The sequence below is a fragment of the Camelus bactrianus genome, chromosome 9 (genome assembly GCF_048773025.1).
Source record: "Camelus bactrianus isolate YW-2024 breed Bactrian camel chromosome 9, ASM4877302v1, whole genome shotgun sequence".
Taxonomy (NCBI): domain Eukaryota; kingdom Metazoa; phylum Chordata; class Mammalia; order Artiodactyla; family Camelidae; genus Camelus; species Camelus bactrianus.
This window is the reverse complement of record NC_133547.1, coordinates 57,047,587-57,073,637: the sequence shown is the minus strand read 5'-3', so window position 1 is coordinate 57,073,637 and position 26,051 is coordinate 57,047,587. Positions and strand designations below refer to the sequence as shown.

General features: G+C 39.9%; 1 protein-coding gene and 1 long non-coding RNA gene across 2 annotated transcripts; one reads left to right on the top strand and one right to left on the bottom strand.

The window, feature by feature from the left end:
- Nucleotides 1–32: 32 nt before the first annotated feature.
- On the top strand, nucleotides 33–6,424 carry LOC105073692 (uncharacterized). Its single transcript, XR_006727119.2, has 4 exons — nucleotides 33–202; nucleotides 2,356–2,775; nucleotides 3,995–4,110; nucleotides 6,288–6,424. It is a non-coding gene; the product is annotated as an uncharacterized LOC105073692 (long non-coding RNA).
- On the bottom strand, nucleotides 4,946–26,051 carry DDX19B (DEAD-box helicase 19B). The gene is made up of 12 exons (XM_010961024.3): nucleotides 25,850–26,051; nucleotides 16,363–16,411; nucleotides 15,423–15,476; nucleotides 14,701–14,836; nucleotides 14,326–14,418; nucleotides 11,807–11,909; nucleotides 11,129–11,243; nucleotides 9,271–9,448; nucleotides 8,702–8,939; nucleotides 7,808–7,970; nucleotides 7,148–7,339; nucleotides 4,946–6,733 (listed from the first exon to the last, which is right to left on the bottom strand). Exons 1-12 carry the CDS (start codon nucleotides 25,904–25,906, stop codon nucleotides 6,672–6,674), a joined length of 1,440 nt encoding a protein of 479 aa, XP_010959326.1. The 5' UTR covers nucleotides 25,907–26,051; the 3' UTR covers nucleotides 4,946–6,671.

Sequence of the window (26,051 nt, the reverse complement as noted above, 5' to 3'; positions counted from 1 at the left end):
CATTTCCCGCCCCGCGCCATGAGACGTCACTATTCCGTGCCGTGCCGCAACGGGCCTGTCCTCCAGCCTCGCCCCAGCTCCTCCTTCGCGAACACTCCTTTCCGCCGACTTCCTGGGGAAGAGCCTCATTGTGCCATAAAATTCCTAAGCTCTATTGAGTGAAATTCCTAGCCCATACTTCTTTGTTTCACGTCACACTGAGGTAATCTAAGTTTTATTTTTAAGTCGGCCACGTCTCATGATGAATCTGTAAGTCTGTGAACTGTAAAGCTTTACAGGAAGGAAAATCTCAGGGCGTTACTATACAATACCAGTTTATACTGTTACGAGCGAGATAACGTGTAAGACGGGGGTGGGGGACAAACAGAAAAACAAAACAAAAAACCCTAACATTTTCTTTTTCTTCTGGGTCCTTCCAATTTTTGTCCGTATGCGTCGTAGCACAGGTGTTTTACATAGTCTTAAACAAAGTACATATACAATTTTAAATTTGACTTCCTATACGGCTAAGTATTTTTTAATGTCATAATTATCAATGTAATGGCTTTATAATAGTCCATCAAGCTCATATCACATAAATCACCTAAGTACCCTTCCTCCTCCCCATCTTAGGGATATAGGATGTTTCCCGTGTTTTATGGATAATTGATGAGACTTAAGTAAGCCTCTCCATACCATCAAAAATCATCTTACTTGTTTCTAGTTTACTTTGTGTCTCTCCCTACTAAAATATTAACTCTTCAACAGCAAAGATCTTAACCTTAGTCACAGCTGATTGATGAACCTAGAAAATTGAGTGGCACATGGTAGATTTTCAATAAATACTTTTCAATGTATGGCTGAATTGACTAATATAGATTTTAGTTCAAAACGTATTACTCTAGGACACATTCCTAATCATTCCAACATTTATGTCAAAGTGTGTGAATGAACTGAACACTTTATAAGGATAAATGGTCAGTAAGCATAAGAAAAGGAACTCAAAATTATTTGTTATTAAGGAAATGCAAATCAAAGTCACAGTGAGGTATCACTGCATCCTGGCAAGATCCACCTGCGTTGGTAAGGATGTTAAGGAAAAAAATCTTGAATGACATTTGTTAAAGATGATAAGGCAAACTTCATTCAGGACCATTACCATAGTTACAGGGATCACTGCAATGGGATTTTGTAGTGGGGAGAAATATTGGGTTCAATTCCAAATACAGCATGGGAAAGTGGGAATTTATAGCCAAGGAGCAGAAAGGTGGGTGGAAACTTAAGAGGAAATATCAGGGGCAAGGAGAGTTTTGGTTAAACCAATTTAACAGGATTATTGCTAAAGACAGGCCAGGGTGATCAGACATCACCTGGGTGGTGGTAGAGGATGAAGAACTTGATATGGAGGGTGGTCCAGTTCTTACTAAAACTAGATTTTACAGGAAAGTGCACAGATGGGCCAAGGAGAAGTTTCAGGAGCCTGACTAAACTAAACTGGTTAAGCAAGGAACCTTGGTCAGGAGCTACTGGAACTCTCCATAGTAGAGCAGCTGCTTAGCATGCAAGAAGTCCTGGGTTCAATCCCTATAATACTGCCACAAAAAAAGAAAACAGAAAACAAACAGCCCACCCCAAGAAGACTGGAGCAGGGGACCAGCTAATGGGGTAGTCAGGGTGGGAGAGGTTGAAAATGAATCAATGGAGCAAGTCCTTACAAAGCTGCAGCAGAGGGCCTTTGGTGCACTGGTAGAGAAATTTAGAAAATAGGGATATCTCTCCCATTGTAATAGGAGGGCAGGAAGGATAGTGTGCTTGGAGGAAGATCTGGGACAGAAGGTTGAGGGAGTTTCTTTTTGTTGGCCATTACTGGGAATAGGGAGATTATTTGTTGACAGTTGAGGGGACGATGGGGTTGGATTTTCGAGGTGAGTGAAAGTCTTGAAATGGTAACTGGACAGAGTAGGGTAATTAACCAGAAAGGACTAATCTATGAGGCTAGAGACACTGCAACTTTTTCTGAAGTTGTTCCTTCTGCTGATGTTAAATATGAAATCAGGTGAATTGGACAATATTTAATTTGTCCCTCTAGCATAATTCTACTTGTTTTAGAAATTAACAAAGCAAAGCCAAAACACTGGGACCTGTTTTGTTATTAAACCTGGACTCAAATGGCATTGGTTTTCAGGACAATTTCTGTGCAAATTTAGAAGCTGCTAGTGACTTGAGAGAAACAAAGACCAGAGAACAATACGCTTAACACACTCGGCCATACAACCTGATCAGGGGCTAACTCAGGTCTTTTCAAGTCTAAGTGTATGGACGTTTGCTCATAGGGATAAGCTAACCTAAAACTATTTGGCATTTCTCCAATTGCAGAATTCTGAGGATGCTGGAAGCATATGGATGAGGATGTAACAGCTATAAAGACTCACAAAATGTGTACTAGTACTTCCAGAAGAGTTCCATCTAAACAGCCCCCTCCCCTACCCCACTTCCTCTGGGAGAAGCTGGCTGTAGCCCTGGGCTGTAGGATGGCATAAAAGAAAGATCTGCCACCCAAGCACCTCTGCCTATGACATACTGATAAAGCAGAGGCTGTGTCTCATCTGAGCACCTGATATCTTAGACAGCCACCATTCTTAGGCTTCATCTAGTATTTTCCTCCACCTACCCCACTCCCCATTTTACAATTAGTATTACTATGGAGAAACCTCTTGCTCTGCTGATACGAATGCCAGAACTGTTTCTAAGCCAAGGCAGAAGCATCCAACGGGCTGGAGAAAGAGAGGGCATGAGGTAAGAGTGACGAACGTCCTCCAAGCAGATTCCCATCTGCCTGTAACTTCCCACTAGGTGTTTGAAGCTGTTCTGGGAGAGCCCTGTTCCAGATTCAGGATTTGGAGAGCAGGGTACTGGAGCCTCCTAGCATCAGCCCTTCAGGTTCCCTCACCTCTACTGTCATTTTTGGAAGGTCCTGCAATCTGAGTCAATCAACAGAATAGGGAAATTAATTCTCAGCCAGAAAAGCAAAGTCAGGTAAAACTGCAGGCAGTTCCTAAGAACCTGTTATCTATGTCCAAGACCAAGAGAAAACTGAAGAGGGCCCTTGAAATCTATAAGGGCTTGGGGTGTTGGTGAAGAGAGGCTAGTCTCTTCTTGCAAAGGGGATGGGCCTGACTTCATGAGTCATTCCCTCATGATTCAACCCTGATGTCACTTGTTCTTTCCAAACCTTCCCTTTGGGTTTCTCCCCAGAATTATTTTTAGATAGTTTAAGTTTTAAGAGCCACACAATCTTTTTGGAATAACAGCATTAAGTGGGTATAAAAGCCTACCATTCCTCTTCTGTAATATCCCTCTGGTCTACTTCTGTGCTCTCAATGCAACCAATGACGTCCTGGCACTTGCTCTGTGATGGGATTGATGTAATAATCTTCTAACTGTGTTCTCAGATGCCAGCCTTTTCCAGTTTCAATATATCCTGAGTATCTCTGGTAGACCTATTCCCCCACCCTCAAAACTACATCATCACTTCCTATGACTTAAGAATCTATGACAACTTACTACTGAATCCAAATACTGTTGAAATAATCAAATCTTCATTTTCTACCTAACAAGACCTCTACTCACATGGCAATGCTGCTCCCCTCACTGCCCTTCCAGTACACTGCATTTATCCTGGTGAAGGTGCCTTGGTCTTAATAGGGCCTCATCTGCCTAGGGCACACTTCTTATCACTTGGAATCCCACTATTCTCTCATAAGCAAATACCACTCCTTCATGAGGTCTTCTCTAACCTCAGAAATCCTTACCTTCTGAATACCAAAGACATCTGGAATGAAACAGCCTTCGTGTTAAATAATAAATGAAATGGGAACAACAAAGGGAGAAGACCTCTTTCCAAGCTCTATTTTGTTCATTTCCTAGGACTAGAAAATAGGTTGTGAGAACTCTGTGTTGCTGGCATCTACCTTCTTTCTGACTAGTCAGCCAGCATCCTCTGGTTTACCAACAGGGAAAAAAGGAACATGAGGAGCCCTCTGGCAACTGAGTAGGGCCCTTGGCCTATGGAGACATCCCAACTGTTTATGCTGGAGCAATGTCAACTCTGAAATGGAACAGCAATATCAGGTGATGACTAGTCTATGGAATAATACGTAAATCTTCTCTCAAGTATGATCACCAATACTAGCAACCAAAAACATGCTGCTGTTTTCTTCTTGTACTCATAAATGTCTCAGTAACATGAACATCACAATTAAGTTCCATTAACCTCAATAAAGAATACATTAACTGATTAGTTTTTATGCATATAGTCAGTGAACATTCAACAAAACCAGTGAAATCCATTGTTTATGGATAATGAACATATCCAGAATTTTCCATTGGACCCAAATCTCCTTTTCTCAAGTGAGTTTCTCTGTTCTATGGACAGTTCCATACAGAGGAACTTACTGAAAACAGTAAAAGAAACTGAGGACTGAAGCTCTCCAAGGGCTCAGTACATGTCACATCACTGATGTCTCAATACAGCACAAGGTTGCAGAGGAAGCTGTGGACCAGAGCACCCTAGGAGCCAAGCACTGGCAGGAATGAAGTTGGACTGTGCAGGAATATAGACTGCAGGGACATTGGGGTGACATTCCAGAGCCATCCATACAGTGAGTCTTACCTGTTTAAAAGGCATATACTCCTTTGGGAGTTTCTCCCCAGGAAAATGCATTTAAACTCAAAATATTGTATATACTTCATAAACTCCATGAAACCCATCCAGTGAATTCTTAGGGGTCCAAGCACCCAGATTAGGAACTGCTGATCCAAATTTCTACCAGATACCATTTACTCCCACTGCTGAAGAGTCTGAAGCACATCCCTTCCCATTTTCCTGCTTGGTTACAGGGCTACTTAGTGGGTAGGTTACTCATGTTGTGAGAAGGGGGGGATATACTCAGCCGGCAGCCTCGAGAGGAGTCTATATTGTTTTAATTATTGCCTTTGTTATAAGTCATTTCAGGGTTCGTCCACAGGATTTGGGGGGAGGGGGAGGTATAAAATTTCTTCTTTTCTTACAAGACTCCCAAGGCAGATCAGAGCTGGCCAGAAGTACAAACAAGATTCAACACAGTCAAGTGCCCACAGGGAATGTGGCAGGATTGGGAGTCTGTTGTTCTCTGTAGGACCTGTAATGTCAGAGATGAAGGACACCACCTGGAGGCTGACAGAGATTTGTCTCCTGGCCCCTTCCCTTCCCAGGAGACAAATCTGGCCTTAAAATACAAAAATGCCTACAGGGAGGTCTGGAATTGGAATCATTCTCATCACAGAAAATCCCTCTTCCAGGTCTGGTCCTAGATAAAGTGGCCTTGCTGTGTCAAAGTCACAGAGCTGAAGAGGACTCCTTTTGGCTGGGGTTTCATACTGCTCTTGCAGCTGTTTTTGTCTCATCTTTGCTCTGTCACTCTGTGGGTACCAACAGCCTTGGCCAGGTGTCAGGAAGTGTCCACTACTATTTGCTCTGACTATTCTGCACAAGGATGTCAAATAAAGATGGAGCAAAGGCCTTGGCAGTTACTCTTGCCTTGGACAGATGAATGGCTGCAGTCCACCCTGTCCCTTAGTCGTGCCTGTTTGTATTCCAAACACTGTGAACGCAGATGTTCAGATTCCCTTTATAATCAAGATGCCAAATTTCTGAAATCATTCCTCAGTTATGACAAAAAACTTGACTTCTGGAATCTGGAGACAAAGCAAGGATTTGTGACTATGTCTGATGACTTCTGGAGGTGACTTAAGACTGGCCATTAGCAACTTGACACCACAATTTTCACTGAGGATCCAAACCTCAGATCACCTTTTATATGCTTGGGGCTACCAAAGGGTCAAGGTGATGTTAGGTAAGTAAAAAAAAATGCTGCAAGTGCCCACAAAACCAGGTTTTGTGGCAAGCTAGGACCACCACTCATTCTCCACCATGACTTCTCCACAGGACTTGCTCAAGCACAAGCAAGGGACCCGCCAGTAATCAGATGTGCACTCTACACAGACCATATCTGCTAAGAACAGGTCACGGTCTGCAACACAGACATGCATTCACCACAGATCCCAGGCTGGCATTTTGGTCCATGCTTAGCAAATCCCTTCCTGCTGTGGGCCTCAGGACAGAGGGGGCTGACAACGCTCAGAGGAGCTGTCCCAACTCAAATTCAAAGCAGCAGCTCACAGGTCTCCTCCAAACATGATGGCAGACTTACACACCTGTCCTACTTGGGATCTCTCCCTGTGTCCCCTCTTCACCTCTATTCTGTCAGTTCCACAAGGGCAAGAGGCTGGCCTGAACATGCCCATGCAGAGAACCAGGCAGGGGCTGCCTCAGAGGATCCTGAGCAAGTGATTAGCCACAACATCAAGACTGATGTAATGATGGGGAAAACGCTGGCCAAGAAAGACGACGGAATTTCCAAAAGGTAAATTTCTGTGTATTCACGCCTAATCTTCAAAGTTGTGTAAACAGTTTTTTCTACCTTTCCCCATCATTTGCACAATTTTTGTCAAGTCCAAACGTAATTTAAAATGAGGTAGGTAGTTTCTCTCTACTCGTGCCTTCATCTCTGTGGTGACTGTCGAGGGCTAGGCCGTGAAAGCACTAGTGTCCACGCAGGGGGAGCGCCAAGGGCGGGCACCACTGCAGCTTCTCAATTGGCTATTTTCTCAATCTCGTCCAAATCATCCGTATCCAGTCTTTCTATTTTCTTATCTGGGGGAGAAATGGAATTCAAAGAGAGATCAACATGGGGTTACACAGAGACAAGCACCAGGGAAGGGGCCACACAGCAGGGAGAGAGGAAACTCAGGTCTCCGCCCCCTAGGAACTTCTGTGCCTCTGGCCACAGGGATCCTTCACGGAACCCCAGAGGCTTCCAGTGACTGAGCGAGGGACACTGACAACAGTCAGAGCACTGGGCCCCTCAGCCTGGCCAAGGGGGACTGTCATTCAAGTCCCTGAGCCCCAAACTCTCCAGGTGTGCTCTTTGTGAACTTCTGCGTTGTAGGGAAGGAGGAGAATGGGACGGAAACAAAGGCCTCTCTCAGGGACACAGGAAAACCTCCCCTCCCCCCTGACTCGCCCCTGTAAGGCAAGGGCGGGGCAGGGACCCTCCAGGGGACTCACTGAAGTGCTCCTGGATTCTGTTCAGGATGTTCATGCTGTGCTTGCTGTCCACCATGTTCACTGCCAGGCCCCTCTTGCCAAAGCGGCCGGTGCGCCCGATCCGGTGCAGGTAGGTCTCATTGTCCGGGTTCCCATCCTTGTCCACGGGGAGGTCAAAGTTGATGACGACAGACACCTGTTCAACGTCGATGCCTGCAGGGAGGAGAGGTGGAGAGGAGTAAGGCGGGACGTAACTCACTGTCACCCACACTCGGGCCTGCACACACCAACCTCAGGTGGAAGAAGAGTCTGGGACGGGCCAGCTCTGGGATTTGGACAGAGGGGCAGGTGGCAGAACCCAGACGGGAAAAACAGAACTTTCACAGATGCTGGCCAAATTACAAGATCAGTCAAAGCCTCTGCTGGGTACAAGTATGTGGAGAAGCAGCTAAAGCCTCACTGGGGACCCCAAGAAGAGCAGGCACCGTTCTAAACCACCAAATCAAGACTCCTGGTTTCTGTGAAAGTTCTCATCTGCTGAGGGAATCTAAACAGGCTCTCCTAGCAAACAGTGTCGCCACCAAGCGCACCTGCTCTACCCCACACCACCAGAGTGTCCCCCACATGAGGATTTCTCTTGCTCCCCTGAGCCTAGCATACTGAGGTACGTTCTGTGCTCACCGCGGGCACACACATTGGTGGTGACCAGAACCTTCTCTTTGCCCTCTCGGAAGCGCTCAATCACGGCAGCCCTCTGCTCCACCACCATCTCACCGCTCAGCAGAGCCACCTGGTGGCCTTCTTTTGAGAGCTCTGCTGCCAGCCAGCTAGCTGTTTTACGGGTCTGGAGTGAAAAGAATTGTTTTAAATGAAGATACCTGTAAAAAAAAAAAATGAAGACCCCTGCAGAAAAGTGGCTTATTGCCATTAACATGCATAAAGGCTCAGCTGAGTTCAGTCAGGAGATCAGGCTTAAATTTTCTCTATTTTTTAGCCACGATTTTTCTAGCATGAATAACTCAATGATCTTAGTGTTCATCTAGGAAGACTGTGGTTTGAGCCAAATGTTTTCTTTCCTAAATACTCTATAGTCTTAATACTTTAATTTGGGGGGTGGTGGTAATTAGGTTTATTTATTTTTGGAGGAGGTACTGGGGATTGAACTCAGGACCTAATGCATGCTAAGCATGCGCTCTACCACTTGAGCTATACCTTCTGCCCTATAGTCTTAATACTTTAAAATTATTTCCTTAGATGTTACTTGGAGTTTTTTCCAAGTTATCTCTAACAAGTGGGATCAAAGAAGGTTTAGCTCTTCAGTCTTCATCTTACAACTCATTACAATCTGAGAGAATCTGTCCTGGGCCAGATGTAGGGGATTCATTTCCTTTCCAGCTGTGTGGAGGGAACCTGGCCCCAGCACTAAGGTGGAGCTGACTGAGAGGGAGGGGTGGGGCCACACCCTCCAGGGAGCTCCTCCCCCACAGGCCGCCTCCGCCGCCGCCTCCTCCTCCTCCTCCTCCTCCTCCTCCTCCTCCTCCTCCTCCCCCTGCTCCTGCTGCTGCTGCTACTCACATGACAGAAGATCATCGCTTGAGCGATGGTGATGGCCCCATACAGGTTGCACAGGGCCTGGAACTTCTCGTCTCTGTTATTGCACAGGACGTAATACTGCTTGATGGTGTCCAACGTCTCCTCCTCGCGCTTCAGTTTGATGATATTTGGGTCTGGAACCACTTTCTGGGCAAATTTCCATACAGAGTCTTCAAAGGTGGCAGAGAAAAGCAGCATCTGGCAGTTCCTGGGCAGCATCCTGCAAGGGAAGGCCCAGGTGTTCGGCATGACCCGCCCAAATGTTTCACTGGGAGGTACAGAAGCACGGCCTCCCGGGCCAGGGTGACCTACACCCCCAGGAAGGCAGCAGAGAGGAGACGAGCACTGCAGGAAGGAGGTGCGAGCAGACACAGGGCAGGGACGGGGTGCCAGTAGTTCCCTAAGTCTCCTTCCTCAGCGCAAGCTGGGAGTGTGGTCCATGCTGACACGGAAATGGCCCATCAGACAAATGCTCCTGGGGCAGTGGAGGAAAGAACCTGGCAGGGGCAAAATGGAGTCTGGAGAGTTCCTCCTGCCTCAAGTGTCCCTACCTCTGGATGCGGATGCTCTGATCTTGGTGGCCCTGAGTAGCTATCATCACGTCAGCCTCATCCAGAACAAACACCTTAATCTTCTTGGGGTCAATGAACTTGAGCTTGGAGCACCAGTCCAGAACGGTCCCAGGAGTGCCAATGACAATGTGCTCACTGATCTTCTGACCTCTTTCCACTGTGGAGACAAGATGTGTCTGTGGGTATTTCCTTGGCAAAGCCAGCTCCCCTCTGTGAGACATTTTAAAGCTATGATGTATTTTAATGCAACTGTTTTGATGTTTGCATTAATACTTTAAGGGAAGGTTAGGATAGCACTATAGTATTTAATGGGCATACACACAAAAAACAGGTAGTAATGCTGAAAAGATACAGTAAGGGTATAAAGAATGAGATGGAAACCTCTTCAGTGGTATTCTTTACATTCTCTACAATCATCAATCCTCTTTCAAGGATCTGTTATCTTTATTTCTTCTCCGCCAACCTTCTCCCCAGCCTAGGTTTGCATTTCCTCACAGGTAGACTTTTTCAGAGTTCTTCTTACTCCAATTGTACTCTGCCCCTCGGCTCTCCCAGCATCTATATTGAATAAGTCAGTTGCCTTTACATGCCCCTTGCCCAGCTCAGTAAATAGGACTCATTATAAAAGGTGTTGTCTCCTCAAAGAAACAAACTGCCTCTCTTAGATAGAGTGCTTCCTCCCTCTAGGCCTGGCAGACCATGACACATCCTTGAGAATTTGGCTTATTTTGAGTTAGATGGTACTTACTGATTCAATTTTTAGTCCTGTAATTACAGTGCAGCCTTGACCAGATACATATAATACATACATATATCTGGCTCCAGTCACAGCCAAAGTTTTGCCCAAATGTCAATGTTGAGTCAATTCAATGTTAACAAATGCTGCCTCTCACCAGTTAACAAACCAATTACTGCCCGCCACAAACAAATATTCAGAATCCTCTGCCATCCTGATTGAAATCCAAATTTCAATATTTTAAATGTCTTATGATGATTTTCCACCAAGTTTTATTATTTTATTAACTTTTCTCCTCAGAACTGACTTAAGTTGGCTTTAGGACACTCTAGGAGATTTCTGACAGTCATAAAGTCACAGGTTTGTGTTAAAGATCCACAAGACAACCAAGATTCCCACAAATTTTAAAATACTTAAATATTGTTAGTTTGTTGTAAAACAAGCAAAAATAGAAAGGATGGATAAAGAAAATAATATAAATAGCTCCCAAAGTTAATCACCATGAACATTTTAGAACACTTTTGTTCTTCTAATGACATTAAAAAGAAATTAAGCTATTAAACAAATCCAGAATTTGGAAGATTTTATAAGAAACTTGTTTGGTCTGTTGAAAAAGTCAAATGCAACGGTGGGGGGAAGTGTGAGGGACTATTCCAGACTGAAACTTAACAAGATGCAACAACCAAATGCAATGCGTATACGTTACTCGATCTTGGTTCAAAAACAAAAAAGCCATAAAGAAACACTTCTGGAACAACTAGGGTAAAATGGAAATGGACTAGATGTTAGTTATTAGAGAATCTATTAATTTTCTTGGTTGTGATAAGGGTACTGTGGGTTTGTTGAAGACTGTTATTATGAAATGCATACTGAAGTATTTAGGAATAAAGAGCCACATTGTCTACAATCTACTTCCAAATGGTTCACCAAAAATACACATATACATATACAGATAAAGCAAATATGGCAAAATGTTAACTTTTTGAATCTAGGCAGAAGGCACATGTTCATTGTATTATTTCAACTACGGCGTACATTTTGAAAATTTTCAAAATGAAAAGTTATTAGCTTAATTAACTAGGACCACATATTCATACTCACATTTATTGCCACGAACAGCATATGCTAGCTTCAGTTCAGGATAAAATTTGCCCATCTGCTCAATCACTTTTCCAGTTTGAAGAGCGAGCTCATATGTTGGGGAGAGGCACAGACACTGGCAGGGAAAGAGTGCAGGGTAAGAATTCAAGACACTAGCTCTTTTGCAATGGGGAATTATCATTAGGATTTAATTATTCCTCCAGCTGAGGCTGAAGGACAGGATGTATAAAGTGCACACCATTCAATTCTTTAAGCTGCATAAGCTAGAATTTTTAGGGGTCAGAACTCTGGCTGGGTAAAGACACTGAAAACAGCTATTGGTCACTGGAGTACCAAAACCTACAAGTAAGCAGGGATCTGAAATTCCCATTGGAGATTAGCTTCCTTTCTACTTACTCAGAAGGTTCTCAGAACTTTCTAATGGATGATAGTTGTAGATGAAGGAGGTTTTTCCTGAAACTAAAGGAGTCAGAACTATCAGCAGTATCCCAGGGCTGGAAAATCATCAAAAGGGGAAGAGGATTTTTGTTGTTACTGGGAGATTGACCATGTTGTTTATGCTCAACCTAAGGAGTTCTAGTTTATATGAAGAGTAATTCATAGCTTGGCTTTTAATCCATCAAGTGGCATTTCCCTTCTAGCTACGGGTTAGAAAACCCAAATTCACCAAGGCCTTACCTGAGGGTATCTGTTTGCAGGTTCTACTTGGCTGAGCATGGCCAACACAAAGGCAGCTGTTTTACCAGTACCAGACTGAGACTGGGCAATTAAGTTCTGTGGGCTGCGCAAGAAAACAAACTGTTTAGGAGTTTAAATCGCAAGTATTCTTCCCGTGAATAAAAGTAAAGAATAAAGCTTAATTAAAGAATGAGTATTCAAACTTAATTTACAGAAGGAGGCCTTGGATTCTGTAGCAGAGTTACACATGCTACCTTCACAAACAGAAGATTTTATGGTGAGATTTGAAGCAGTCCTTATCTTTTATCTATTCTTGACACAGCAGTCAGTGATTCTCTTAAAATATGTCAGCTTATGTCATGTTTCTGCTCAAAAACCTTCCATTTGCTCCAGATTTCATTCAGAGTAAAAGCTGAAGTTCTCATAATGCCCTCCCAGGTCCTACCTGTTCTGGGTCTCCACGCTTTCTCTCTGTTCTCACCACTACCCTCTCCCTTACTCAGTCCACTCCACCACAACGGCTGCTCTGAAAACATGCCAGCCACACTTTTGTCTTAGGGCTTGGGCACTGGGTATTCTCTGCCTGGGACAATTGTTCCCAGATGACAACATGTCAACTCCCTCCTCTCCTTCAAGTCTCTGCTCAGGTATCACCTTCTTGATGAGATTCTACCCTATTTGATTTAAAATTGCAGTGGGGAGGGTATAGCTCAGTGGTAGAGTGTGTGCTTAGCATGCACAAGGTCCTGGGTTCAATCCCCAGTATCTCCATAATAAACCGAATTTACCCCCCACCCCACAAACCTACTTTGAAATGCCTTAAAAAACAAGATGTATTGGATACATACATGATAAAGCATAATAAAATGTTAGTGAAAGAATCTGGGGGAGGGGCATAGCTCAGTGCTAGAGTGCATGCTTAGCATGCATAGGTCCTAGGTTCAATTCCCAGTATGTCCATTAAAAATAAATCTAAAAAAATACCTAATTACCCACCCCAAATTAACTTAAAAAAAAAAAAAGAACCTAGGAGGTGGGTATATAGGTGTTCACTATAAAATCCTTTCAACTTTATGTTTGAACAAATCTGCTTAATAAAATGTTGGGGGTAAAACCGCAATCAGGTCCTTGGTATTCCCAATCTCCCCTATCATGCTCTGTTTATTGTTCTCCTTAGCATTTGTCACCTTTTTAAAAAATAACTTTATTGAGATAATAATTCATGTATCATACAATTCACCCTTTTAAAGTATACAAGTCAGGGCTTTATGCTATATTACATTTTTTATTTTTTAAAATTATGGTAAAATATATAACATAAAAATTTGCCATTTTTAAGTGTACAGTTCAGTGGCATTAATTATAATCTATCACCTTTTAACATACCACATATTTTATTTGTTTTTAATAAAAATAAATCAACTATACTCCAAACTAGAATATAAGCATCTTGTGGGCAAGAGTTTTGGTCTGCTTTGTTCATTAACATATCCAAGTGCCTAGGATAGTATCTGTTACAAACCAAGCCCTCAGTAAATATTTGTTAATGAAGAAAAAGTACTAGATAATTCTCTCAAGTCTCTTCTAACATTGATAATGTAACAATGAGCATCTATGAAAGCATCAAAATCCATTAAGTACAAATGACTAAAGTGAAACAATCTACTAAACATTCCATTTATTCACTTTTAAGTTTGCTCAAAGTGACAAGTAAAAAGAAGAAATTACCCATCTTGAAAAAAATGTCACTTTTATGACACAGAACAAAGAAAACTTTGAAGAAAATAAGACCTAAAATATCTATTTTCAGACAAATAAGGAAAGGGGTTTTAGGATTTAGGATTATATGCAGTACAATTTTATATAATCATACATAATGTAGGGATCAATTTCTATCAAATATTCCTATGCCCCGGAACTTTGTTACTCAGAAAGTGGCCTGACACTAGCAGTATCAGAGTCATCCAGAGCTTATTAGAAATGGTGGACCTCAGTCCCCACCTCCTACCTACTGAAATCAGAATCTGCATTTTAATTCATTCCTATGAGATTCACATACCTATGAAAGTGCAAGAAGCACTGCACCAGATTACCACCTCAGTAACTGTACTATTCTGGTGTCCTAGAACCCTGTTTGGTTTCTGCCTACTACATTTGACACATAAATTTTACATATCCATACACTGAAATCACGTTGTATATAAATGACATAAATGTATATATATTTACCAACATAGATTATCATATAATTAAGTTTTTAAAGAGCATTTAAATATTCTATATGGTTCCATTAAGAAGAAAATATACATATGTAAGTTTACACAGAAAGACATCTCGAAGTCTCTACTCCAAATATTAAGAGTGTGGGGGGGGAGATCACAAGTTTTTTTTCTTACTTTTCATTGTTTTCTAACTTTTTTAAAATAAGCACAAATTACTAGTTTAGTTTTTAAAATAATAAAAGTTTAAAAAAAACATGGAAAATTGAATATGGGATAGAGTTGCATCAGGACACATACGGCTCAGCAAGCATCAAAGGCAATGCGTTCTCTTGTATCTTGGATGGACGGTTGAAGCCCATGGCATAGACTCCCTGGAGAAGCTGTGGTTTCCTAGAAAAACAGTTACAGATGAAAGTCACAGTCTTTTGGCTGAAGAAAGAAGCCAGATATCTAGCTAACAATACGTTAATTGTAAACTGAGCACAATGTGTTGAGTGCAGCTAAAGCTTTTACAAATTACCTGGAAATTTTACTTACTAGCCTAAAGCAGCTAAACTCTTTCATTAAATGTGTGTTAGCTCAAAATGTTCTGCTGTGATAAAAAAAAAAATATATTAACAAGCCTAGGAGTTCTACCTAAACACAAAGGGGAAAGTCAAAGTAAGTACTCACAGGCGTAGCTCCTCGAAGGACTTCACTGAGTAGAGAGGGGAGTTTGGATCCCGCTGCAGGACTTCCACTTGGTTGGTGTTATCAACAAGGTTGCTTCTGATCAGCTTGTTGAGTAAGGATTGGGCGGCTCTGTCCTCTGTCAGGAAAGACAGCATGAAGATTTTTAAAAGTCTGTGAAATCCACACAACATTGTAAACTGACTATAACTCAATGAAAAAAAAAGTCTGTGAAATCCAATGTGAGCTCATCTGAATTCAATTGCCTTTGGTATTTTAAGTAATAACATTTATTTGTACTGGGACTTCTGATTCAAGGTATATTTTAGTTTTGATTTGTAAATATAAATAAATTAAAGTCTGTATCTTGACATCGTACAAGCTGTTTGCATCTATTTATTCATGTTAAGTGTGTCAAAGTATCATTAAATATAATTTTATTAGAAAGTGGAAATGCATCTTAGAATTTCTTTTATAAAGACCTGTACATGATAATCATTCAGGGATATTTCCTGCTGCTGCTGAAATTTTATCAGTTGTTCAAAGTAAAACTTCTCTAAAATGTAAACAATTAGAATTGTTTTACCAATGACTGGGTCAAACTTTTGCTAGCACTGTGGTTCCCATTAAAGTCCAGCCAAGTAGGGTGTAAAAATGAAACCTTATAATATTTCATTCTCTTAGTGTGTAGAACTTCATGTATATATGACTCTAGGCTGTGTTACCTTTCTCTTCTTCATCTGTCTTCTCTGCATTAGCATTGGTCTTGACGACAGCACCTTTATCAGACACAAAGTGGCCGTCATTCAAAATCACATCCCATACCCAACAGCTGAGACAATTCAAATTCTATGAGACACTAGAAATGTAAAGGCCTGGGGAGCAAAAAAATAAGTGAGGAAACCAAGCCACAGATAAAAACATTTTATTGTTCCTATATAAACAAAGGTATGCAAACTGTTACTTGTATTTCAGTTCTTTCCTGTTCCAAGTCCTCTCACTATACCCAAAAACTAGTATTAATTTCCTTCACAGCATCAACATTTCTCAAATGTTACAGAAAGATCATTACAGCAATGATCAGAAACCACCCTGATGCTCAACAGAGGAATATCTATGCAAATCATATTTCATCAAAATATGAACACAATACCATTAAGAGACTATGAATATAAGCTGTTAACAGAAACACATATTCAGCATCGTAGTTATGTAAAAATATACAGAGAAAGATAATTCAGAATGAGATAAATGTTACAGTTTCTCCCCTATAATATTAAATACATCAACAAAAATTTAATGGAAATCTTAGATTTTTAGTAGATATGATTTCAGAATAATTACAATAGGTTAACTCTCAGGTTGCTCATACTTTGTCCATCTCATCTCAAATTGAGGAATATTTTTAAAAACAACAATCTTTGGCAGTGTATTTTCATGATTAGTAATAAATTCAGTAATTTATAAACCAATTAACCATCCTCATGCTTATATTAAGCCCAGTATAAAACAATCCAGTTTGTTGATTCCCAAATTAAATGACTTCTAGTATCTGCCAGCCTCCTTTCTAGCACATATATAATTTTTTCCCAAACAGTTATTATGCTAAAACATAAATACTATAGGAGATCATGTTTGTTTTCAAACTAGCTTTTAGTTACTCACCATTGGCATCTGGCTTGATTTTCTCTTCCTTAAGATTCAAGTTGCTCAGCTAAATGGAGAATACAGGGGGGAAAGTGTCAGGAAAATCACTGAAAAGACTTTGTATCAACAGAGCCCACCCCAGTGAAGCTGGGGGGAAGTGAACCACTCTCACAACCTATTAGGACATATTCATTAGGATGTTCTGCTGGACTCCTTTTGTTTACTAAGTGTTAGGGCGAGAATAAACAAAATATCCCATAAGTACAGCAATAGAAAAAAACTGGTTACACAACAGCTCAAAATCCATACTACCTAATTACAATCCTTAGAGACAATTACAATTCATGAGTTTGCTTAATGCCCTGATTACAAAGACCTCTCTACAGAATACCATTTGAGTTGTCACTCTCAATTTCCAAACAAGAAGAAATTTAAAGAGATACTGGAAAATACAGTCATTCTTCAGAGAACACTGAGGTGGAGGACTACAATGAAAAGCATCTGTGGGTGGGAAACTGATTTCCTTGTATTAAATTTCTAATAAGATGACTTTCCAGAGAGTGACATTTGTTATGTTCTGGCTTTTAAAAGGTGAAATATAAATAAATTTCATAATTTATCCAAAAAAAAAAAAAAGGCCTCCCCCTTCTCCAGCTGGCCTCGAGCCCTGCCACCTCAGGTTCCCCCTTCTGTGGGTGGGAATCAGCTATGCTGTGGGTTATGTTTGAGCCACAGGCTACAGCACACTGCTATGCATGCAACCTTAAATTTGGGTTGCCTTGTGCTGGATGTGTGATATTTTAAACTGGGAACAGCCTGGAGCATCATGGCACACTATATAATCAAAATACCCAGCAGGCTGAATTGGGAATAGAAACGAAGGGACAGAGCAAAGACATTTTGAAGAAAGATTTATTTGGATTTTGATCAAACACTGTAAATTATGGATTTCCTGGCAGGACATCCCTCCTCTATTACAATGAATATACCCTTTTATTTATCAATTATACCTCAGTAAAGTGGGGGGAAAAGAAAAACTTAAAGACGGGATATTTTTACTTTTAGTTGACCTTTGAATCTAGCACAAAGCAGATTAATAACAAAATATTAAGTGGGGCTTAAAACATCATATAGTGAGGGGGGAAGAATGAAAAACACCACAATCAAATGGCTATTTCTTAAAGCACCACCTACACAAGTTTTTTATGTTTTGGGGTTTATTTCTGTTTTTCCTCTAAGTTTAAGACAGAGGAAAGTAGAGGGAAGAATGTAAAAACTGTTTTAATGGGTAGTTAGTTGGGGATGGAGGAATCTCACTTCTACTGGTGGAAACTGAAAAGGGAGTTTCTGGTGTCTCTGGCTACTTTGGTGTTGGGGTGGAGGAAGGGGAAACCAGGGAGAAATACACTGGAGAGATTGACAAGAAAGGAAACTGGCCAAAAAGAAAATCATTATAAAGCAGTAACAACCCTTTATTAATTCCAAAAAACAGATAATGAATATGAGGCAACCAGTATAAGATAAGATATATAATAGATGTTCCATATAGTCTAGCATTCACTACAGCACTCCTCCTCCACATCCTCCCACTGAACCTAGTTTAAGTGTGATATTAAAATCAGAGAGACAGACTGACTTACCAGCAATATTTACAAGAGTAGGGTTAATAGTATTCACTCCTAGGGTGATAACTGCTACCTAAAATGAATGTTATGGCTGAGATATAAAAGAGTTAATGAGGTACAAATGAGTTAGAAATATCCTTTACTGTAAAGCATTTTAATATTCAATGATAAAAGACAACCTTTTTTGTTGTTGATACAGTGTTAAAACTGAAGCTAACAAAGTAAATAAATAGTTAAAATAACTAAAATGCAATGTGTAGGAAAAGTTGATAGCAACAATGTAAATGAAATCAATAGATATTATTTTGGTTACAATGTATCAGATTCTGGAGAAGTTACAGCAGATTCTGAAAACATACTCAGCCCTCATTTGGCTTTCAGTATCTCAAAGCCTATACAGCAAAAGCAGCAGGACAGTGAAGTTTGTATCACCTACTGTGGTGTCAGTAAACCAAATGCTGAAATATACATTGAAAAGTCCAGTTAGTTCAGATTCCTTCCTTTGCTGTTTATTCAGACCAAAATGGAGAAACTGATTTCTCTTGCAAATTCTTTGGAAACCATTTTGAAATCCAGAAAATTAACTGAAAGGCACAAAAGCAAACCCACCCATCTTATAATATCAACATTTTTCAATGCTTTTAATTAATATTTTAGTTTTTAAGATATGTTAAAATAATTGAAAACTACACCATTACACACTGCATTTTATTCAAAAACTACCTGAGAAAGGATTCTCGAGACATAAGGAGGAAGATTTAATGATGGGGGGTTATACTGAATAAAGACTGCCTTAGACATGATGGTGAAGTAGGAGACTTAGAGTCTTACCCATCAGAATTTCCTACTCCCTTTGCCCACCTCTAAATCGAAAAGAAATTTCCCAAGGAACCAAGAGGACAAAGAAAAACTACAGGGGAATGAGAAAATAAATATAAATAGGGTCTAATACTGTCTTATCTAAAATGAGTAAGAAATGAAGCTTGATGAGAAATTAAAATACAGTAACTTTGCACTGTAGATGTCACAGTCACCTGTGTCACGCAATTCCTGTGGGGATCCTCAGTGGGAGTTCCACAAGCAGAGGTGAACAGTTGTCTCTGCTCATTTGTTCAGTTTTAGAATGCTATGATCTATTATAATTTACCTGTGCATGATTAAGTAGATTCATAAAACTTAACGAAGTTCAGCTAATCCGTACAATATGGACAAGTAATTTAATAGATTCCTGTAAGCAAATTGTGAATTATAAATAGCAACAACAACAACTATAATAATAACTATCACTTATATAGCACTTATTTCAGGCATGTCCATCACTCAATGAGTTATGTACTATGATTATCCCCATTTTACAAATGTGGAAACTGAGGCACAGGAAAGTTAAGCAACTTGCCCAAGATCATATAACTAGTCAGTGATGGGCCCAGAATACAAATCCAAGTCTGTCTGGCTACAAAGTTTTAGGTCTTAACTTCTACACAACAGTGCCTCTCATAGATGATACTAATCTCAAAGAGAATAATACACTTAAAGATGATACAATGATGCAGTCACTCTGGAAAACAGTCTGGCAATTCCTCAAAAGTTAAAAACAGAGTTACCATATAATCCAGCAATACTACTTTTAGATATAAACCCAAGAGAATGGAAAATATATGTCCATACAAAAACTTGTATATGAATGATCATAGCAACATTATTCATAATACCTAAAAAGTAGAAAACTATAAATGTCCATCAATGGACATTGATGAATGGATAAATTATGGTATATCTATACAATGGAATATTATTTGGCAATAAAAATGAATAAAATACTGATCAGTTGCACAACATGGACGAACCTTGAAAATATTATGCTAAGTGAAAGAAAGCTACGAAAGATCATGTATTATATGACTAATTTATATGAAATTTTCCTGAGTAGGCAAATCTAAAGCAACAGAAAGTAGATTAGTGGTTGCAAGGAGCTGGGGTGGGAGGTTGAAGAGAAAAAGGGGTGAATGCTGATGGGTTCAGGTTTCTTTTCAGGGTGATGAAAATGTTATAAAATTGATTGTGGCAATGTTGATCCAATCTTCCTACTACATAAAAAAAAAACTCAAAATGGATCATAGGCATAAATGTGACATTTAAAGCTGTAAATCTTGTAGAAGAAAATACAGATGAAAAGTTTTGTCCTTGGGTACGGTATATTTCTTAGAGCACAAAAAGAACTAATTATGAAAAAAACCTGACAAGTAGAATTAGCCAAAATTGAAAATGTCTGCTCTTCTAAAAGTACTGTTAAGAAATAAAAAAGCAAGTTTCAGTCTGGGAGACTATATATGCAAAGGGCATATCTGATGGGGAGAGGGTATATCTCAGTGGTTAAGTATGTGCTCAGCATGCACGAGGTCCTGGGTTCAATCCCCAGCACCTTCATTAAAACAATACATAAATAAACCTAATTACCCACCACCAAAAAAAAATTTTTTAAAGGACATGTCTGATTAAAGACTTGTATCCAGAATATATAAAGAATTCTCCCTTTAGCAAATAGAATCCAACAACACATAAAAAAGATTATACATCATGACCAAGTGGGGTTCATCCCAGGGACACAAGGCTGGTTCAACATACGCAAATCAATCAGTGTAATACATCACATCAACAAGAGAATGGACAAAAACCACATGATCATCTCAATCGATGCAGAAAAAGCATTTGACAAAATTCAACACCCATTTATGATAAAAACTCTCGCCAAAGTGGGTATAGAGGGAACATATCTCAACATAATAAAAGCTATATATGACAAACCTACAGCCAGCATAGTACTCAACGGTGAAAAACTCAAAAGCTTCCCACTAAAATCTGGGACAAGACAAGGATGCCCACTATCACCACTCCTATTCAACATAGTCCTGGAAGTCCTAGCCACAGCAGTCAGGCAAGAGAAAGAAATAAAAGGGATCCAAATTGGAAAAGAAGAGGTAAAAGTGTCATTATATGCTGATGACATGTTACTATATATAGAAAACCCTAAAAGGTCCACACAAAAGCTACTAGAACTGATTGAAGAATTCAGCAAGGTAGCAGGTTACAAAATTAACGTTCAAAAATCAGTTGCATTTCTTTACACTAACGATAAATCAACAGAAGAAGAAAGTAAAGAAACAATCCCCTTTAAAATAGCACCCAAAGTAATAAAATATCTGGGAATAAATCTAACCAAGGAGGTGAAAGAATTATACACAGAAAACTATAAACCATTGATGAAGGAAATTAAAGAAGACTTTAAAAAATGGAAAGATATTCCATGCTCTTGGATTGGAAGAATCAGTATTGTTAAAATGGTCACACTACCCAAGGCAATCTACAGATTTAATGCAATCCCTATCCAATTACCCAGGACATATTTCACAGAACTAGAAAAAATCATAATAAAATTCATATGGAACCATCAAAGACCTAGAATTGCCAAAGCATTACTGAAGAGAAAGAAAGAGGCTGGAAGAATAACTCTCCCAGACTTCAGACAATACTATAGAGCTACAGTCATCAAGACAGCATGGTATTGGTACCAAAACAGACATATAGACCAATGGAACAGAATAGAGAGCCCAGAAATGAACCCATAAACTTTTGGTTAACTCATCTTCGACAAAGGAGGCAAGAATATACAATGGAATAAAGACAGTCTCTTTAGCAAATGGTGTTCGAAAAACTGGACAGCAGCATGTAAAACAATGAAGCTAGAACACTCCCTTACACCATATACAAAAATCAACTCAAAATGGATCAAAGACTTAAACATAAGACAAGATACAATAAACCTCCTAGAGGAAAACATAGGCAAAACATTATCTGACATACATTTCAAAAATTTTCTCCTAGAAGAAATAAAAGCAAGAATAAACAAATGGGACCTAATGAAACTTACAAGCTTCTGCACAGCAAAGGAAACCAGAAGTAAAACAAGAAGACAACCTACGGAATGGGAGAAAATTTTTGCAAGTGAAACCGACAAAGGCTTGATCTCCAGAATATATAAGCAGCTCATATGACTCAATAAGAAAAAAATAAACAACCCAATCCAAAAATGGGCAGAAGACCTAAACAAACAATTCTCCAAGGAAGACATACAAATGATCAAAAAGCACATGAAAAAATGCTCCATATCACTAATTATCAGAGAAATGCAAATCAAAACTACAATGAGGTATCACCTCACACCAGTCAGAATGGCCGTCATTCAAAAATCCACAAATGACAAATGCTGGAGAGGCTGTGGAGAAAGGGGAACCCTCCTACACTGCTGGTGGGAATGCAGTTTGGTGCAGCCACTATGGAAAACAGTGTGGAGATTCCTCAAAAGACTAGGAATAGACTTACCATATGACCCAGGAATCCCACTCCTGGGCTTGTATCCAGAAGGAAATCTACTTCAGGATGACACCTGCACCCCAATGTTCATAGCAGCACTATTTACAATAGCCAAAACATGGAAACAGCCTCAATGTCCATCAACAGGTGACTGGATAAAGAAGATGTGGTATATTTATACAATGGAATACTACTCAGCCATAAAAACCGACAACATAATGCCATTTGCAGCAACATGGATGCTCCTGGAGAATGTCATTCTAAGTGAAGTAAGCCAGAAAGAGAAAGAAAAATACCATATGAGATCACTCATATGTGGAATCTAAAAAACAAAAACAAACAAACAAACAAAAACAAAGTGTAAATATAGGACAGAAATAGACTCACAGACAGAGAATACAGACTTGTGGTTACCAGGGGGGCGGAGGGTGGGAAGGGATAGACTGGGATTTCAAAATTGTAGAATAGATAAACAAGATTACACTGTATAGCACAGGGAAATATACACAAAATGTTATGATAACTCACAGAGAAAAAATGTGACAATGAGTGTGTATATGTCCATGAATGACTGAAAAATTGTGCTGAACACTGGAATTTGACACAACATTGTAAAATGATTATAAATCAATAAAAAATGTTAAAAAAAAAAAAAGAATTCTCCCAACTCAAAAAAACAACCTGAATTTTCAAATGGACAAAAGATTTGAAAAGCCACTTCAAAGGAATTATATGGGTGGCAAATAAGCACACGCAAAGATTCTCAATATCATTATTCATTAGGGAAATGTAAATTAAAACCTCAGTGAGACACTGCTATACACCTACTAGAATGGACGAAAAGAACTGCCATGCTGTGCTGATGAGGATATGTAGCAACCAGAGCTCCCAGACATCACAGGTGGGAACACAAAATGGTACAGCCACTTTGAAAACAGTTTGGCATATAATTTATAAAGTTAAACATACACTTAACGTATAACCCAGCAAATCACCCTCTTAGGTATTTACCCAAGAGAAATGTAAACATAAGTCCATACAAAAATCTGTATCCTAATATATATAATAGCTTTATTCATAATTGTCAAAGACTAGAAAATATCTGAATGTTCATCAACAGAAGATGGTACATCCATATATGGAACACTAAAAAGACAAACTATTGATTCATGTAACTACGTGGTTGAATCCCAAATGTATTATGCTAAGTGAAAGCCAAATTTTTCAAAAGGTTACATATTATATCATTTGATTTATACCACATTTTGGAAACTAAATGACAGAAAACAAATCAGCAGTTGCTAAAGAAGGGCAGGGAGAAGGAACTGAATGCAAAGCGTTCGATGGAACTTTTTGGAGTGGTGGAAATGTTCTATATCTTGATTGTGGTGGTAGCTATACAATTGTATGCCTCTGTCAAAATTCACAGAACTGTAGTACCAACAAGGGTGAATTTTACTTTATATAAACTGTATCTCAATAAACTTGACTTTAAAAAATTAAAAGGCAGTCTAAGAGATTCAACATTCAACTAATAAGAGTCTGGAAAGATGGAATAAAAAAAGGTGAAGAAATAAAAAACGAAAAATTTCAAGATTTCCCATAATTCAAGGACAAAAGTATTCCAGATTGAAGTTCCCACCAAGTGCCTAGTAAAATGAATGAAAATAGACCCATACCAAGACATATCATCATGAATTTTCTGAATACTGAAGACACACAGAAGATTCTTCAAGCTTAGAAAAGTAAAAAAAAAAAAAAAAAAAAAGTCACATCAGGAATCTGAACAGTCTCAGACATCTCAAAACAAATTCAGAAATCCAGAAGGCAATAGAACAATTCCTTTAAAATTTGGCAGAAAAAAATAATTTCTATCCTACAATTCTGCTGCCAGCCATATTATTATTCAGATAGGGCAAAAGAAGCTAATTTTGGAAAGGCAATGTATCTTAAGGAACTTACTTCCCATACATATGCAGAAAGCTGATGAATGGCTCCACCAAATCAATAAAGACAAAGAGAGGGGATACAGAAAGAAGGGGATCCAATACAAAAGAGAAGGAGATCTGCCCAGAATGAGGGCAGAAATTAGCCCTATTCCCCTCCAGTACCCAAAATTAACTGTGCTCTAAACATAGGGACTACTAGCACAGCTTGAAAAAGGCTAAAAGACCAGGCAGAAATGGAATTGATAGAATACTTGATGTGTCTGAACATCCTGCAATAAACTTAGACAATTAGCAAAGAGCTTGGGTTTGAATTGGTGATAAGCACAAAGAGCACAAAGCAAAAACACAAGGCAATGATAAATTCCAAGGAAAAGTTGTACAGGAAATAAAAGAATTCACAAATTGACATATAAATACACAATACTGGTCTAATTAAGATGACAATAAAATGAAGAAATGGGGAATGGGAAGGTGTGCTTTTGTGGCGGGGAAAGGAGAATGGAGGAAAGTGTCAAAATCAATAAACATCTAAAACGGAAAATTCAAGAAGTAGCAAAGCATGCATGTTATCCAGGGAATAAGGGGGTCAATATTGTAAATCGACTCCAAGAGAAATGGTTATATTAGGAGTTCGAGATTTGCTGACACTAACTACTACTTGTTGCAGATACAAATGTATACCGTATAGAGCACAGGGAACTATATTCAGTATCTTATAGTAGTAATCTATAATGAAAAAGAACATGAAAAGGAATGTATGTATATATATGTATGACTGAAACATTATGCTGTACACCAGAAATTGACAAAACATTGTAAACCATACTTCAATTTTTTAAAAAGTTTTAAAAAGTTTTAAAAAAGAAAAAAGAAATAGTTTTCTCTGGAAAGGAAAGAAATGGGAGGGAACTAGTTTTTAAAACTATTTGACTCGAACTATGTGTACATGAAACATTTTTTAATCATTTGTAAAAAATAAGACTAAGAACTTGTTCTCGAGAAGTTCATAGGAACAAGTATTAACAAAGCGGGTTCTATGCACTATCAGAATTTAAGAGCGTTTCGCAGGGAAAAATTAATCCCACGTTGTAACGTTTAACACGCATCTTACTTACTGTGTGTCAGGCCCAGCACAAAGTTAAGCGGATCAGGAGAGGATTTACTGACTGCCAGGCCTACAGTCTGGCTACAGTCTATCATTCATCATCACTGAGCAAGCTGAACCGCACAAATATGTATAAGCCATGGTCCCTGAGCCCAAGCAGCTCAGAATCGGGATATGGAAAATGACAGCTACAAAGGCGATTACTACAATTCAGGGTGGTGAGTGCAGTCAATACTGACTCTAGGAAGACAGACGGATGGCTGGTCTCTTTACGGATGGGAGCGCTCACCTGAGCTTACATAACCGGGAGGCAGGTGGGTAAAGGAAGCCAAGGGCCAGGCTCCTTCCCCCCGACACCCCATTCCGGCCCAGACCAAGCTAGGGATTTTTTCCCAGGGATCTGACCCCCAGCCAAAACTGGCCCTCTGACCCTTTTACGGCTGAAGCCAACTCACCGACTCGGCCGCCGCTTCCTGCTCGTCCACTGCCAGGGCCCACGAGTCAGTGGCCATGGTGCCGGGCGCAGCTGAGACGCTGGTGCTGGCGAACTCGCCGGCTAGCGCGGCGCGATGAGCGATCCGCGATCCCGGGCAACTCCGGCCCCACCAAGGGGGAAGTCATTCGCGCCGGCGCTGGGGACCGGAAGCGGCGCGCCGC

Excerpts from the sequence above, each read along its gene's own strand:
- DDX19B (XM_010961024.3), bottom strand. The coding sequence starts at position 25,906 with ATGGCCACTGACTCGTGGGCCCTGGCAGTGGACGAGCAGGAAGCGGCG. Across the intron at positions 14,837-15,422 it reads GACAGATGAAGAAGAGAAAG|AGGACAGAGCCGCCCAATCC; the intron begins GTAACACAGCCT and ends CTTTCCTGACAG. Across the intron at positions 14,419-14,700 it reads TCCTTCGAGGAGCTACGCCT|GAAACCACAGCTTCTCCAGG; the intron begins GTGAGTACTTAC and ends CTGTTTTTCTAG.